The following is a 16,117-nucleotide window of genomic DNA, read 5'->3' as shown; positions in this document are numbered from 1 at the left end:
GTTTGCTCCCCGGTTTATAGGGCCGTACAAGGTCATTGAAGTCCTCAATCCTGTCTCCTTCCGACTGGAGTTACCCCCATCTTTTCGAATACACTACGTGTTCCATGCCTCCCTCCTTAAACGCTGCTCCCCGTCCTTGGCTCCCTCGAGGAAACCTCCGGTCCTGTTCTCACCCCTGAGGGGGCAGAATTCGAGGTGGCCAAGATTGTGGACAGCAGGATGGTCCAAGGCTCCCTCCAGTACCTGGTCCATTGGAGAGGATACGGGCCTGAGGAGAGGACTTGGGTACCCGCTCGGGATGTTTACGCTGGGATATTGGTCAGGAGGTTTCACCTTCGTTTCCCCAGTGAACCAGGTCCACTTAGAAAGGGTCCGGTGGCCCCTCATAAAAAGGGGGGGGTACTGTAAAGGATCTGCCAGGCACAGCTTCGGGGTTAACGCCCATAGATAATCAGTCTGCACCTGCTTCTATGTCTGTGAGACTGACTCCATCTTCCACCACTCAGGGTGGCAGGCTTAGGAGTGGGAAAACCTATCACAGCCTGGCCAGACGGAGCTAGCTCCCTCCCTCTGTCTATTTATACCTGCCTTTCCTGTTCCTCCTTTGCTTGTGATTCTTCTCGTTTGGTTTCCTGGCCCTGCTGCAGCTTCTTGTACCATTGTCCTTGCTTCATATTGACCCCGGCTTGCTGACTACTCTCCTGCTCTGCGTTTGGTACCTCGTACACTCCTGGTTTGACTCGGCTTGTTTACTACTCTTCTGCTCTGCGTTTGGCACCTCGTACTCTCCTGGTTTGACTCGGCTTGTTCACTTCTCTTGTTGCTCACGGTGTTGCCGTGGGCAACTGCCCCTTTCTCCCCCTAGCTCTGTGTACCCTTGTCTGTCGTGCACTTATTGAGCGTAGGGACCGTCGCCCAGTTGTACCCCGTCGCCTAGGGCGGGTCGTTGCAAGTAGGCAGGGACTGAGTGGTGGGTAGATTAGGGCTCACTTGTCTGTCTCCCCACCCCATGTCATTACAGGTGGGCTATATCTACAGAAGGGCTATATACAGGGGTGAGCTATATGTGGAGCACTATAGGGGAGCTATATGTGAGGCACTATATAAGGGGTGGGCTATATGTGGAGCACTATTTATAGAGGGAGATATATGTAGGGCACCATCTACAGGGGTGGGCTATATGTTGGACACTACAGGGGTGGGCTATATGTAGAGCACTGTAGGGGGAGCTATATGTGATGCACTATCTACAGGGATGGGCTATATGTTGGACACTATATACAGGGGTGGGCTATATGTGGAGCACTATCTACAGGGGTGGGCTATATGTCGAGCACTATCTACAGGGGTGGGGTATATGTGGAGCACTATCTACAGCGGGAGCTATATGTGGGGCACTATATACAGGGGGGCTATACGTGGGGCACTATCTACAGGAGTGGGCTATATGTGGGGCACTATCTACAGGGGGCTACATGTGGGGCACTATCTACAGGGTGGCTATATGTGGGGAACTATTTTCAGAGGGGGCTATATGTGGACACTATATACAGGGGGGCTATATCTAGGGCACTATCTACATGGGGGGCTATATGTGGGCACTATCTACAGGGGGGCTATATGTGGGCACTATCTACAGGGGTGGCTATAAGTGAGGCACTATCTACTGGGGGTGTATGTGGGGCACTATCTACAGGGGCTCTCAATGGGAGTCACTATCTACAGGGGGATCTATGTAGGGCACTATTATAGTGGCGCTGTTATATTTAGGGGCACAGAGTCTGGCACCATGAGAACTTTATCTTCGTTTATAGGTGCAGAAATGTTTGAAAAGTGAGAAGCTGAAGACATCTGAGCAGCAAACTGCAGAAATGGGCTGTGGGCGGTAGAAGTTGTCATAGAGGTCTGGACCGGCTGGAGAAGAAAAGAGAAAAAGAACAACTAGAATCTGACTCACCTGTGAGTCACTTAAAGTAAATGTTTATTCTGCCTCTAATCTGTACTGTAGTCACTGTATGATCTGCAGCGAGATGATGGGTGGTATGATTTTTTTTGTGAAACAGCATCTCCCAGCATATCCTTAACATTGTGTGGGCCATGCTGGGAGCTGTATACAATTTAGTGCAAACCTATACGGCAGAGGTTGCATTAAATTGAGCTGTATTTGTGCTGGTGTTGTATTTATATACTTTGCTTGTTCTGGTGTTGTATTTATGTACTGAGCTTTGTTCTGGTGCTGTATTTATGTACTGAGCTTGGTTCTGGTACTGTATATATGTACTGAGCTTGGTTCTGGTGTTGTATTTATGAACTGAGCTTGGTTCTGGTACAGTATATCTGTGTGTGTATATGTATATATATTTATATGAGCTTGTTCTGGTGCTGTATATATATTGAGCTTTGTTCTGGTGCTGTATATATATTGAGCTTTGTTCTGGTGCTGTATTTATGTACTGAGCTTTGTGCTGGTGCTGTATATAAGTATGAGCTTTGATCTGGAGCTGTATATATATTGAGCTTTGTTCTGGTGTTGTATAAAGAACTATATTGCTTGTGAAATGTACAAATAGTTTTTTGCTCGAGTAACACAAAAAAAAATGTGGAAAAAAAATGACACCTCATTGGTACAGAATACAAACATGGCGAGGGGGAAGGAGATGTCGGGAAAAGGTTGGGGGGCGCCAATTGAATCTTTGCCCCGGTTGCTGGAGAACCTAGCTACGCCTCTGTATGCATCCATTACTGCATTTAGGCGGGTAGAAATGTTTACAGAATATGTTTAGATGCCAGCTTTGGCTAACATCAGGCTGCTAGTGTCAGAATAATGGCTAATGCTGTATGGGCACATCTATGAGATTCTTCCTTTCCACTGCTATTCAGAATAATGGACACATGGTTCAGATTCCTTGTTTGTATCTGGAATAAAGCAGGAAATGTAAAGAATAATTAAGATTTCGGCACTGAATGCACGACAAAGAGATAAAAGACTGCTTAGAAAGAAGAGTATAATTGACACAAATAACCTTATGCAAGCAGCAGACTGTCCACAGCCGAACTGCCTGCTATATCCCCTTGCAGATTAATCTTGAATCAAAGTCCCCTCCCCACATCCACACAGCAGAGGCTGCCGGCTGAACTGCACTTGTAATCCTCTCTCTGAAGCGGCTGCAAATGTAATCTGGAACAATAAATAAGAAATAGTGAAAGGAACACTATAAGGAACTATTCTCCCAGCTTGTAGAAATAGAAGAAGGTGTGGCTGGAGGATGAGAGAAGCCAACAAGCAGCCGACTAACCTGAGACAATATTGAATGGTTTGGTTTTTTTCTGGAGTATATTGACTGGTGGAGGAGTAAGAAGTGTCTAGCATCCCAGAGATGAAGGAAGGGCAGGAGGAGAGAAGCAAACTGTTAGGAAGAGCGTGGAGGACACAGCCTCACAGGATGGCAATGGCATGCTAGAGCGGAATACTGAAGCTATAACATAACTTGTTTGGATTATATTTAGGGCATCAGGGTGTTGCCTGCTGTGAATTTTTGCTGCTCGGTACCAGCGATGTAAATGCAAGAGACAGCTGAGGTGTAATCTCTTTACTCTTCATCTGGCTGGGAAGGAGCACGCAGGAACTATCTACATCTACAGTCCGTTCTCTGTTCCTGGGATTGTATTTCTATTTCAAGTACATGGACTGGTCACGTCCGTCCTGGCTGCAGAATGACACGGACCATCAGGTACCTGGTATCTCAAAGCTGACCCTTTACAAGTTGTGAAATAGCAGTCACTGTACATTATTGGACATTGATTTTCATTCTAACTTTTGGATGTGTTATTTTATCATTTACATTTTGGAAGTAAGCAACTCATTTGTCCTACCTAGAATATTTCCGAGTTGTCATACTCACCATGTGTGCAAATATAGTATATGAATGGCTGAAAGCATTGCAGCTTTCTCAATATGCGGAATCCTTTGTGGATAATGGGTATGATGATTTGGAGGTATGCAAACAGATTGGGGACCCTGATTTGGATGCCATCGGAGTGATGATTCACCAGCATCGGAAGAAGATCCATGATGCAGTCCACAGACTCAGGGAAGAGGAGAAGGAGGCTGCAAGCGGATTATATTTCACTTTAGAACCCCAGGCGGATTCTCCTACACCTGAGATCTACACTAGTCACTTGGTGGAGCAGTATGAAACCAAAGCTTGGAAAGAAGCACAGGGTCATAAACCAGTTCCAAGGAGTACTAAAAGTGGCCAACTGAGTAAGAACTTGGTTACTTATCCTAAATTGAAGTTAAAGATCATGATAAGGGATAAACTCATTCGGGATGGAGTAAATCTCAGTAAACCACCGTTCTCCAAAAAGGTAAGGTAATCATGCGAGCAATGTGTGAGCTGTAATATTTACCATCATGTACCACAGAGAGTCCGCCATAGTTCTTATTAGAATAAATAAAGCGAGCAAATGGATGGAGTCATTTTATTTGGTCAAATTTTGTCTGTGCTATGTATCTTAATACTGTATAGCATACTAGTTTATACATATTGCAATTCACTATGAATGTTAGATTGAATTCTGAAACTTATGGTAGACTATGAAGATGCTGCATCTAACAGGCTCACATTGAAATAATCTATCCTATCTATCTATCTATCTATCTATCTATCTATCTATCTATCTATCTATCTATCTATCTATCTATCTATCTATCTATCTATCTATCTATCGATCTATCTATCTATCTATCTATCTATCTATCTATCTATCTATCTATCTATCCATCCATCTATCCATCTACATATTGGTCCATATTTATTATTCAGATCGTGCCTGATTTTGGCAAAAATTGCTTAGTTTAAAAAGTTCCATCTAAAAGTGTGTTCCAAAATTTGCAGTATTTTTCTTCTCACTTCCAAAAAGTACACAAGCTAGAAAAATTGGTGGGGTCAAGCTGCATAATGACTTTTAGACTCATTTATCAAGAACAGGTGTAAAAAAAATTGTGGTACAAATATATGGCTGCACGCAGCAGACGTAAAAGGTAATTCAAACAGTCAGATAATTTCAAAGGCACCAGATTTATGACGAGGTGTGGGCCTTTTCATAAATTAGACTTACTACCTACTCCTATTTCATTGGTTCAAAATACAACATTATTAATAAATGATTATGTCAGCCATTTTGCATCTTTAATATGGACCATGACATATAACAATGTTCTAATAGTCTCTGTATAGAAAAATAACCGATTACCAAGCCGATTAACTTTAATGACAATTCAGTGAACATTTGTTGAGGCATCATACCTCAGGAAACTGCCACTAATATTTCCCAAATGCCAACTCTTCTGTTTTTATTTACAGCTATATAGCTCTGCGCTCTCCATTGTCTTCCTCATTACAGTTAAATACAATGAGCTGTCTGTCTATGTCTCCCATGAGCACTAGGTATGGTCGTCCACTCTTATTCCTCGGCAGGTCCTTTCAGTATGAGCTTTGGGGTCTGTTGACAATTTAAGTATAATTGGCTTTGAAACTTTCATTTGCCACAGAGATCAGTGCTGGTTTACCTCAGGGAAAAGTGCTGTCACATCAGGCAGAGACAAGCTCGTCCTTGGAAATCGCGCAGCCATTTAGGCAGCAATAGGAAGTAAGGAGTGACATCTGAGTTCAATATAAAGGATCATTTATAAAGCTTTTCTACCTTTGTTTCTTATAATTTGTTGTTGGAAGCATCTAGATAATTTTTTCCCCTAAGCTTTGGAGGGTAAATGCAATAATTTTTCAATTCAGTCGGCATTCTTCGAATGAATTTCACCTCTATTGGAGCATAGAAGGGGTGACTAATATAGCCTACCTTTGAATTCAAGAAAATCCCCAAAAACCTTGTTGCATTGGGTATAGGTACCTTTAAAAGCCTATGGGCATTGCTATAGAGAGTGTGTGTATGCTCCCCCACAGTACGTATTTTTATTCTCACAGAAATCGGGATATAGAGTTGTTCTTATGTCTAGACTAAGATATCACATACGGTACAGATAGCCACAAAGGGTGCAGGGCACTCCTAGCTAAGTGGTTGTGCTGATGTTTTATCATTTATTTTTCCATGTGGAAGACCCACATTGGCCTGATATAAATTCTTGACCAGTAAAATGTCATGGGGGTCAAATTATCTATCGATTTTTCTCATTAAATGGTAATTGGTTACTTAGTCTTGCATGTGAGTATAGAGCAGAGAAGCAGCGGAGTGCTCTGTATTTCTACACATTCCAGGAATGGTTTCAGCACGGATTAGTTTGGGATCTAAATGTGTGTTCAGGAATGTTATGTCTGCGTACACGGAAGGGGCGATTATCATATAAGGCGTACATTTCTTTGGTTATCATTGTGGCAGCAGGACTGCATCCTCTGGCTGTGCCATTTATATAATTAACTTTATCGCTGATATAATTACAACAGGAGGGATTTCTGTTTCTCTTCCTAGCCTTACCTTGTTTAAGTACCTGTGACAAGAAAGCGAAAAGAATGGACTCATGCACATGGCCATATTAAGGCTTTATACAGTTCTAAAAAGCTTTAGAACCGTAATACAGCACCTATAGAAGCGGGCCTTACGGTACCTCCATACGCCTCTGATTTTATATAAGGGCAAACCGAGTTTTTCTTTGCTGTTAAATTCCGTATGAATCTTATAGAAAAAATTGGGATATTGGACCCATATTTGAAGCTGTAAGTAGCACCATACATCAACACACAGAGTACATATGCTATGTGCATGAGCTCTGAACAGTATATAAGTACATTATATGTTAATTTATTGTAAATAGTTAGAAAATCTTTTACAAACTGCTAGTTGTATCTGCTTAGAAACAAAAAAGTCAAACTTATCTTTACTATATATTTGGGGAAATCTTTTAACAGCAGTTGCTAGAGCATGTGGCGTGGCTATAGCCTCCTTAGATAGTGCCACACAGTGACTTCTATAGATTGTGCCACACAGCCCTCTGTAGACCGTGCCACACCTCCCTGTAGATAGTGCCGCACCCCCTGTAGATAGTGTCAAACACCCCCTGTGGATAGTGCCACACACCTCCCTGTAGATAGTGCCATACCCCCTCGTAGATGGTGCCACATACCCACCTATAGATAGCGCCACCTCCCAATGTAGATAGTGCCACACAGTGCCCCCAGTAGATAGTGCCATGCACATCCCGTAGATAGTGCCACACAGTGCCCTCTATAGATAGTGTCACACACTTCCCTGCAGACAGTACCGCACCTCCCCTCTAGATAGTGCTACACCTCCATGTAAATAAAAATACTTACCTACCCCATTCCCGCGTCGAATGGAGCTGCACAGCCTCCTCAACCATCTATGAGACGCAGAGACGGGGCCCTTGCGTAGGCCGGCGCAATGCAGTGACATCATGGCGCCGGCCTGCGCAGGAATCCTGTCCCTGCGTCTTATAGGCCGCAGGCGTACCATGGCCTGTAGCCTAGTAAATGGCGTAGCAGGGAGCTATCAGCTCTCAATACTATCTGCCATAGTATTCAATTGTATCTGTGTCCTGAGGACACAGATACAATTGGATGTGGCAGTCGCCCAGGGGAACCGGGCCAAAAATCGGGGGTTCTGCCTTGGATGCCCGGTGCTAACGGCACCCATTTTACTCAGCGGGGGTGATGCGCCCTGTGCAGCCACACAGGTCGCACACCTCTAAGACTGGCCCTGGCAGTGGCTAATATATTGTAATCAATTACATCGCTACCTTTAGTCGCAGGGACAACTACTATCATAGCATGCATTGGTTTAAGCAATTCAAATGCCAATCAGCTTCCTTGTAGACCCATCAGCAGGTTATAGATTTGTTTTATATCAGTCCTATTGGCAAATCATGGACCACCATAAATAGTGACCTATAAGGCTGGATTCACATGAGCATGTTCGGTCCGTAAAGGACGGAACGTATTTCGGCCGCAAGTCCCGGACCAAACACACTGCAGGGAGCCGGGCTCCTAGCATCATAGTTATGTACGACGCTAGGAGTCCCTGCCTCGCTGCAGGACAACTGGCCCGTACTGTAATCATGTTTTCAGTACGGGACATTAGTTCCACGAAGAGGCAGGGACTCCTAGCGTCGTACAAAATGATGATGCTAGGAGCCCGGCTCCCTGCAGTGTGTTCGTTCTGGGACTTGCCGCCGAAATACGTTCCGTCCTTTACGGACCGAACATGCTGGTTTGAATCAACCTGTCATTTGTGTACGGCTGAACTGCTGACGTTTTTAGATTTATTTATTAATCCAGACTATCCTTTTTTCGCGTTGACCCTGCTGCTATTAGGAGAGATTTAAGAAATAACTATATATTAGGGAAGTGCTATGCTAGGTATTGCCTAAAAGATTTCAACTGTTTCATTTTATTGCTCTTTCAAGTCATTTATGTTTGTGAATAGGTTTTGCAAGTGTGTTTGCTGTGTATGTAGAATGATAGTGCTGAAACGTAAATTATATCTAAAAAAATATTAACCTATTATACTTAGGCCTTATTTACACGAGTGTGTTAAACGTCCGTGGGATGGTCGTTGAAACAACGGCTGTCCCACGGACCTTTGTAATTCTATGTGGCCGTTCACACGGTCGCTGTTTCAACGGACCGTGTGAAGGGTCCGTGAGAAAATAGGACATGTCCTATTTTTTCACGCTTCGCGCATCCCTCCATAGACTCTAATCTATGAGGGATGGGAGACATTGCATCCCGCAGCGCAGAGCACGGATGCACCTCGGACGTGAAAAACTGCCCTTTTTCACATCCGAGATGCGCAACACTCGTTTAAATAAGGCCTTAACCACACAGTTCTGCCTTTTGGCCCATTGTTAAACCCCTGTACTTCTCTTTAAGAAGATACTACCATAGAGAGCCCGTTAGCAAACAGTTATATAGGGCAGGTTTTGGCTGTAGAATTTTGCACAAATCATCACATGACTTTCATCACTTTTATGTTTTGTGTAGAGAATATAAAGATAACTGCATAGGTAAACCTAGAAATGAATGATAAAAGTAAACAGAAAAAAACTTGCCCACAGCGTTTGCCAGTTTTCAGGATTTTCCATATGTTCCTTAAACATACTGTCTTCTAAAAATCTTGCAGAAAACGTCCCTCCATTTTTGTCTGGCAGATGGCCGATGGGTATGGCTTAGCATGTCTGGTCTCCTATTGCAATCAAATCAATGGCAAAAAATTCTTCTGCAGCCAGTTGTCTTACATCCAGAGACAGTTCATACCTGATATTTGTGAGAAGGTGGAGGATATGGCTAAGATCATTATTTGCAGGAGTGGGCACACATCAACTGTGTAACAGGGCATAACACCAACATTTTCAACATCCGTATAGGTGATAATAGTTCAGTGGGGGTTCGACCACCTCTGTCCCTCCTCATCAGGATAGTCCCGGTGAGGAGGAGTTGTAGGGAGTAGGGGCCTAGGTGAAACCTTTTAAGGCCTCCTTCACACACAGAAAATTTCTGGTAATTTAAAATGCACCAAAAAAATGCTTCTATGGCCAAGATCACACACAGTGTTGATGCCGTTTTAGTCTCAAAGCCAGAAGTGGATCCAAAAGAAAGGAGATGCGTCAGTATTTTCTTTATACCTTTCCTTTCTTTTGGATCCGCTTCTGGCTTTTTCTCAAAAGATTGAGACAAAAACTGCATCAAAACTGTGCGTGTGTCTGATCCTGGCATTAAAAGGCTAGCTTTTTTTTTTTTCTTTTAAATGTAACATGCATTTTAAGGCATTTTTTTGTGGTGTTTTTCTTTAGTGTAATTTTGCACATGCATTTTTTTTATGGCGATTTTTGAAGTCCTATAGAGAAGCCTATGGGAAAAACACCTGAAATAATGTCATACCCAGAGCAGGATGCGTTTGGAAAAAACGCCACTGACCCCATAATTGCCATAAAAACTCCACAAAATAAAACATGTATGTGGTGCATTTGATATTTTACTTTCATAAAGACAGACTTCATTTGTTATGGAAGTCTCCATACTCATGATTTAGTCTCGTCTCCATCCACCCTTAACCCCTTAGTGACCAGCCCATTTTAGGCCCTAGTGACCAAGCTATATTTTGCGTTTTTCTAAAGTCGCATTCAAAGAGCTATAACTTTTTTATTTTTCTGTCGACATAGCTGTATGAGGACTTGTTTGTTGCGGGATTAGATGTACTTTTTAATGGCACCATTATTTGGATACATGTCATTTTTTTAATGAACTTTTATTAACTGTTTTGGGGGTGGAATAGAAAAAACCCTGAAATTTCTCCCTTGTTCTGTGCGTTTTAAATTCACGCCGTTCATTGTTCGGCATAAATAACATGTTACCTTTATTCTTTGGGTCAGTACGATTACGATGATACCACATGTTTAGGTTTTTTATGTTTTACTACTTTTGCACAATAAAAACTCTTTTGAACTAAAATTATTTGTTTTTGCGTCGTCGCGTTCCAAGAGCCGTAATTTTTTTCTTTTTCCGTCAATGTTGTGATATGTGGGCTTGTTTTTGCGGGACGAGACGTAGTTTTGATTATTACTGTTTTGGGGTACATGGGGCTTATTGATTAGCTTTTATTGTGACTTTTTTGGGGGGTAATGGAAAAAAATAGCAATTTCGCTGTTGTTTTTTTTTCCACTGTAATCTTTATAATTAATTTTTATTTAACATTAGTTACTTATTTTTTTTGTCCCACTAGAAGACTTCAATGTGAAATCGCTGCTATAATGCTTTTCTTTATACCTTTCCTTTCTTTTGGATCCGCTTCTGGCTTTTTCTCAAAAGATTGAGACAAAAACTGCATCAAAACTGTGCGTGTGTCTGATCCTGGCATTAAAAGGCTAGCTTTTTTTTTTTTCTTTTAAATGTAACATGCATTTTAAGGCATTTTTTTGTGGTGTTTTTCTTTAGTGTAATTTTGCACATGCATTTTTTTTATGGCGATTTTTGAAGTCCTATAGAGAAGCCTATGGGAAAAACACCTGAAATAATGTCATACCCAGAGCAGGATGCGTTTGGAAAAAACGCCACTGACCCCATAATTGCCATAAAAACTCCACAAAATAAAACATGTATGTGGTGCATTTGATATTTTACTTTAGACTTTAATATAACATCTGGCCGGACTAAAAAACACATGAAAAAAACGCTTAAATAAAAGCCATTAAAAGTGGCACAAAAAATGCCCAAAAACACAGCGTAATATGGCAGTGAATCCAGCGTAATATGGCTAGCTGAAAAAACTGCATCACTGATCAACTATAGAACATTGCAATATATATATATATATATATATGTGTATAAATAAATAAAACTGGGGATTCCTAAAATAAATAAATAAAACATCTGCTATTTATTCTTTCATGAAAGTGTCTTGTTGCATGTAATCAGCACTGACATTAAGGGCAGATTCACACGAGCGTTGCGTTTTTGCGCGCGCAAACAACGCGGCGTTTTGCGAGCGCAAAAACCATTTGACAGCTGCGTGTGTCATGCGTGTCTGATGCGCGGCTGCGTGATTTTCGCGCAGCCGGCATCATAGAGATGAGGCTTGTCGACGCCCGTCACTGTCCAAGGTGCTGAAAGAGCTAAATCTTTCAGCACCCTCGACAGTGAATGCCGAACACAACAGCGAAAAACCTGTAAAAAAAAAAGATAAAGTTCCTACTTACCGAGAACTTCCCGGCCGTTGCCTTGGTGACGCGTCCTTGGTGACGCGTCCTTGGTGACGCGCCTCTCTTGACATCGGGCCCCACCTCCCTGGATGACGCGGCAGTCCAAGTGACCGCTGCAGCCTGTGATTGGCTGCAGCCTGTGCTTGGCCTGTGATTGGCTGGAGCTGTCACTTGAACTGAAGTGTCATCCCGGGAGGTCGGACTGCAGGAAGGAGACAGGAGTAATCGGTAAGTTAGAACTTCGGGTTTTTTTACAGGTTCGTGTATTTTGGGATCGCAAGTCACTGTCCATGGTGCTGAAACAGTTTAACTCTTTCAGCACCATGCACAGTGAATGTCTTCCGACGTCGCGGACCGGAATTTTTTTTGCCGGGTTCGGCCAAAACGAGTTTGGCCGAACCCGGTGAAGTTAGCTTCGGTTGTCGGGGTTCGCTCCTCGCAAAGACACTCCGTTTGGATGCTTGGAAACAGAAAAGCACGTGGTGCTTTTCTGTTTCCATTCATCCTTTTGACAGCTGTTGCGCAAACACGCAGTTCGCACGGAAGAGCTTCCGTGCGACCTGCCTGGTTTTCACGCACCCATTGACTTCAATGGGTGCGTGATGCGTGAAATACGCAGAGTTATTGAACCTGTCGCGTATTTTGCGCAGCGAACAAACGCTGCGCAAAATACACGGACTGTGTGTACTGCCCCATAGACTTCTATAGGGCATTGCGTGCCGCGCGAAAACCACGCGGTCTACACGCTGCCAAATCACGCTCGTGTGAATCCCCCCTAAGGCTATGTTCACACAGAGTTTTTTTCCAGGTGGAATTTCTGCCTCAAAATTCCGTTTGGAAGTTTGAGTCAGATTTTCCTCTCCCTGCACGCCGATTTTCACGGCGTAAACGCCTGAAGATAGGGCATGTCCCTTCTTTCTCTGGTAAAACCGCCTCACGGTAAAAAGACACCTCCGCCTCCCATTGAAATCAATGGGAGGCATTTTGGGGCAGTTTTTGACGAGTTTTGCGGCGCGGTTTCTGCGTCAAAAAACTCGTCAAAAAAACTCAGTGTGAACATAGCCTAAGGAGTAGTCCACTTATCTTTTGGCATGGTTGCCTCCTTCTGTATACTATTGCTGTATGTATAGTAGGACACACACTGGATTCTGACTATAGTGGTTTCTAATTAGACAACATAAACATAGTATAACTACAGGCATATCCAGAGTTTACATTTTATTAAATGGTTCTGTCATAAAGACAGACTTCATTTGTTATGGAAGTCTCCATACTCATGATTTAGTCTCGTCTCCATCCACCCTTAACCCCTTAGTGACCAGCCCATTTTAGGCCCTAGTGACCAAGCTATATTTTGCGTTTTTCTAAAGTCGCATTCAAAGAGCTATAACTTTTTTATTTTTCTGTCGACATAGCTGTATGAGGACTTGTTTGTTGCGGGATTAGATGTACTTTTTAATGGCACCATTATTTGGATACATGTCATTTTTTTAATGAACTTTTATTAACTGTTTTGGGGGTGGAATAGAAAAAACCCTGAAATTTCTCCCTTGTTCTGTGCGTTTTAAATTCACGCCGTTCATTGTTCGGCATAAATAACATGTTACCTTTATTCTTTGGGTCAGTACGATTACGATGATACCACATGTTTAGGTTTTTTATGTTTTACTACTTTTGCACAATAAAAACTCTTTTGAACTAAAATTATTTGTTTTTGCGTCGTCGCGTTCCAAGAGCCGTAATTTTTTTCTTTTTCCGTCAATGTTGTGATATGTGGGCTTGTTTTTGCGGGACGAGACGTAGTTTTGATTATTACTGTTTTGGGGTACATGGGGCTTATTGATTAGCTTTTATTGTGACTTTTTTGGGGGGTAATGGAAAAAAATAGCAATTTCGCTGTTGTTTTTTTTTCCACTGTAATCTTTATAATTAATTTTTATTTAACATTAGTTACTTATTTTTTTTGTCCCACTAGAAGACTTCAATGTGAAATCGCTGCTATAATGCTTTTCTTTATACCTTTCCTTTCTTTTGGATCCGCTTCTGGCTTTTTCTCAAAAGATTGAGACAAAAACTGCATCAAAACTGTGCGTGTGTCTGATCCTGGCATTAAAAGGCTAGCTTTTTTTTTTTTCTTTTAAATGTAACATGCATTTTAAGGCATTTTTTTGTGGTGTTTTTCTTTAGTGTAATTTTGCACATGCATTTTTTTTATGGCGATTTTTGAAGTCCTATAGAGAAGCCTATGGGAAAAACACCTGAAATAATGTCATACCCAGAGCAGGATGCGTTTGGAAAAAACGCCACTGACCCCATAATTGCCATAAAAACTCCACAAAATAAAACATGTATGTGGTGCATTTGATATTTTACTTTAGACTTTAATATAACATCTGGCCGGACTAAAAAACACATGAAAAAAACGCTTAAATAAAAGCCATTAAAAGTGCCACAAAAAATGCCCAAAAACACAGCGTAATATGGCAGTGAATCCAGCGTAATATGGCTAGCTGAAAAAACTGCATCACTGATCAACTATAGAACATTGCAATATATATATATATATATATATATGTGTATAAATAAATAAAACTGGGGATTCCTAAAATAAATAAATAAAACATCTGCTATTTATTCTTTCATGAAAGTGTCTTGTTGCATGTAATCAGCACTGACATTAAGGGCAGATTCACACGAGCGTTGCGTTTTTGCGCGCGCAAACAACGCGGCGCTTTGCGAGCGCAAAAACCATTTGACAGCTGCGTGTGTCATGCGTGTCTGATGCGCGGCTGCGTGATTTTCGCGCAGCCGGCATCATAGAGATGAGGCTTGTCGACGCCCGTCACTGTCCAAGGTGCTGAAAGAGCTAAATCTTTCAGCACCCTCGATAGTGAATGCCGAACACAACAGCGAAAAACCTGTAAAAAAAAAAGATAAAGTTCCTACTTACCGAGAACTTCCCGGCCGTTGCCTTGGTGACGCGTCCTTGGTGACGCGCCTCTCTTGACATCGGGCCCCACCTCCCTGGATGACGCGGCAGTCCAAGTGACCGCTGCAGCCTGTGATTGGCTGCAGCCTGTGCTTGGCCTGTGATTGGCTGGAGCTGTCACTTGAACTGAAGTGTCATCCCGGGAGGTCGGACTGCAGGAAGGAGACAGGAGTAATCGGTAAGTTAGAACTTCGGGTTTTTTTACAGGTTCGTGTATTTTGGGATCGCAAGTCACTGTCCATGGTGCTGAAACAGTTTAACTCTTTCAGCACCATGCACAGTGAATGTCTTCCGACGTCGCGGACCGGAATTTTTTTTGCCGGGTTCGGCCAAAACGAGTTTGGCCGAACCCGGTGAAGTTAGCTTCGGTTGTCGGGGTTCGCTCCTCGCAAAGACACTCCGTTTGGATGCTTGGAAACAGAAAAGCACGTGGTGCTTTTCTGTTTCCATTCATCCTTTTGACAGCTGTTGCGCAAACACGCAGTTCGCACGGAAGAGCTTCCGTGCGACCTGCCTGGTTTTCACGCACCCATTGACTTCAATGGGTGCGTGATGCGTGAAATACGCAGAGTTATTGAACCTGTCGCGTATTTTGCGCAGCGAACAAACGCTGCGCAAAATACACGGACTGTGTGTACTGCCCCATAGACTTCTATAGGGCATTGCGTGCCGCGCGAAAACCACGCGGTCTACACGCTGCCAAATCACGCTCGTGTGAATCCCCCCTAAGGCTATGTTCACACAGAGTTTTTTTCCAGGTGGAATTTCTGCCTCAAAATTCCGTTTGGAAGTTTGAGTCAGATTTTCCTCTCCCTGCACGCCGATTTTCGCGGCGTAAACGCCTGAAGATAGGGCATGTCCCTTCTTTCTCTGGTAAAACCGCCTCACGGTAAAAAGACACCTCCGCCTCCCATTGAAATCAATGGGAGGCATTTTGGGGCAGTTTTTGACGAGTTTTGCGGCGCGGTTTCTGCGTCAAAAAACTCGTCAAAAAAACTCAGTGTGAACATAGCCTAAGGAGTAGTCCACTTATCTTTTGGCATGGTTGCCTCCTTCTGTATACTATTGCTGTATGTATAGTAGGACACACACTGGATTCTGACTATAGTGGTTTCTAATTAGACAACATAAACATAGTATAACTACAGGCATATCCAGAGTTTACATTTTATTAAATGGTTCTGTCATAAAGACAGACTTCATTTGTTATGGAAGTCTCCATACTCATGATTTAGTCTCGTCTCCATCCACCCTTAACCCCTTAGTGACCAGCCCATTTTAGGCCCTAGTGACCAAGCTATATTTTGCGTTTTTCTAAAGTCGCATTCAAAGAGCTATAACTTTTTTATTTTTCTGTCGACATAGCTGTATGAGGACTTGTTTGTTGCGGGATTAGATGT

General features: G+C 42.7%; 1 protein-coding gene across 5 annotated transcripts in view; it reads left to right on the top strand.

Moving 5' to 3' along the window:
- The first annotated feature begins 3,150 nt into the window (after window positions 1-3,150).
- Window positions 3,151-16,117, top strand: part of SASH1 (SAM and SH3 domain containing 1) — a 1,215,726-nt gene continuing 1,202,759 nt past the window's right edge. For all 5 annotated transcript variants that reach the window (XM_075862576.1, XM_075862582.1, XM_075862580.1 and 2 more), the window contains exon 1: window positions 3,151-4,368. In XM_075862576.1, coding sequence (XP_075718691.1) covers window positions 3,904-4,368 — 465 coding nt within the window. In that variant the 5' untranslated portion in view covers window positions 3,151-3,903. The remainder of the gene's footprint in view (window positions 4,369-16,117) is intronic.

The sequence above is a fragment of the Rhinoderma darwinii genome, chromosome 4 (assembly GCF_050947455.1).
Source record: "Rhinoderma darwinii isolate aRhiDar2 chromosome 4, aRhiDar2.hap1, whole genome shotgun sequence".
In the NCBI taxonomy this organism is placed as follows: Eukaryota; Metazoa; Chordata; class Amphibia; order Anura; family Rhinodermatidae; genus Rhinoderma; species Rhinoderma darwinii.
This window is presented reverse-complemented; position numbering and strand designations above follow the sequence as displayed.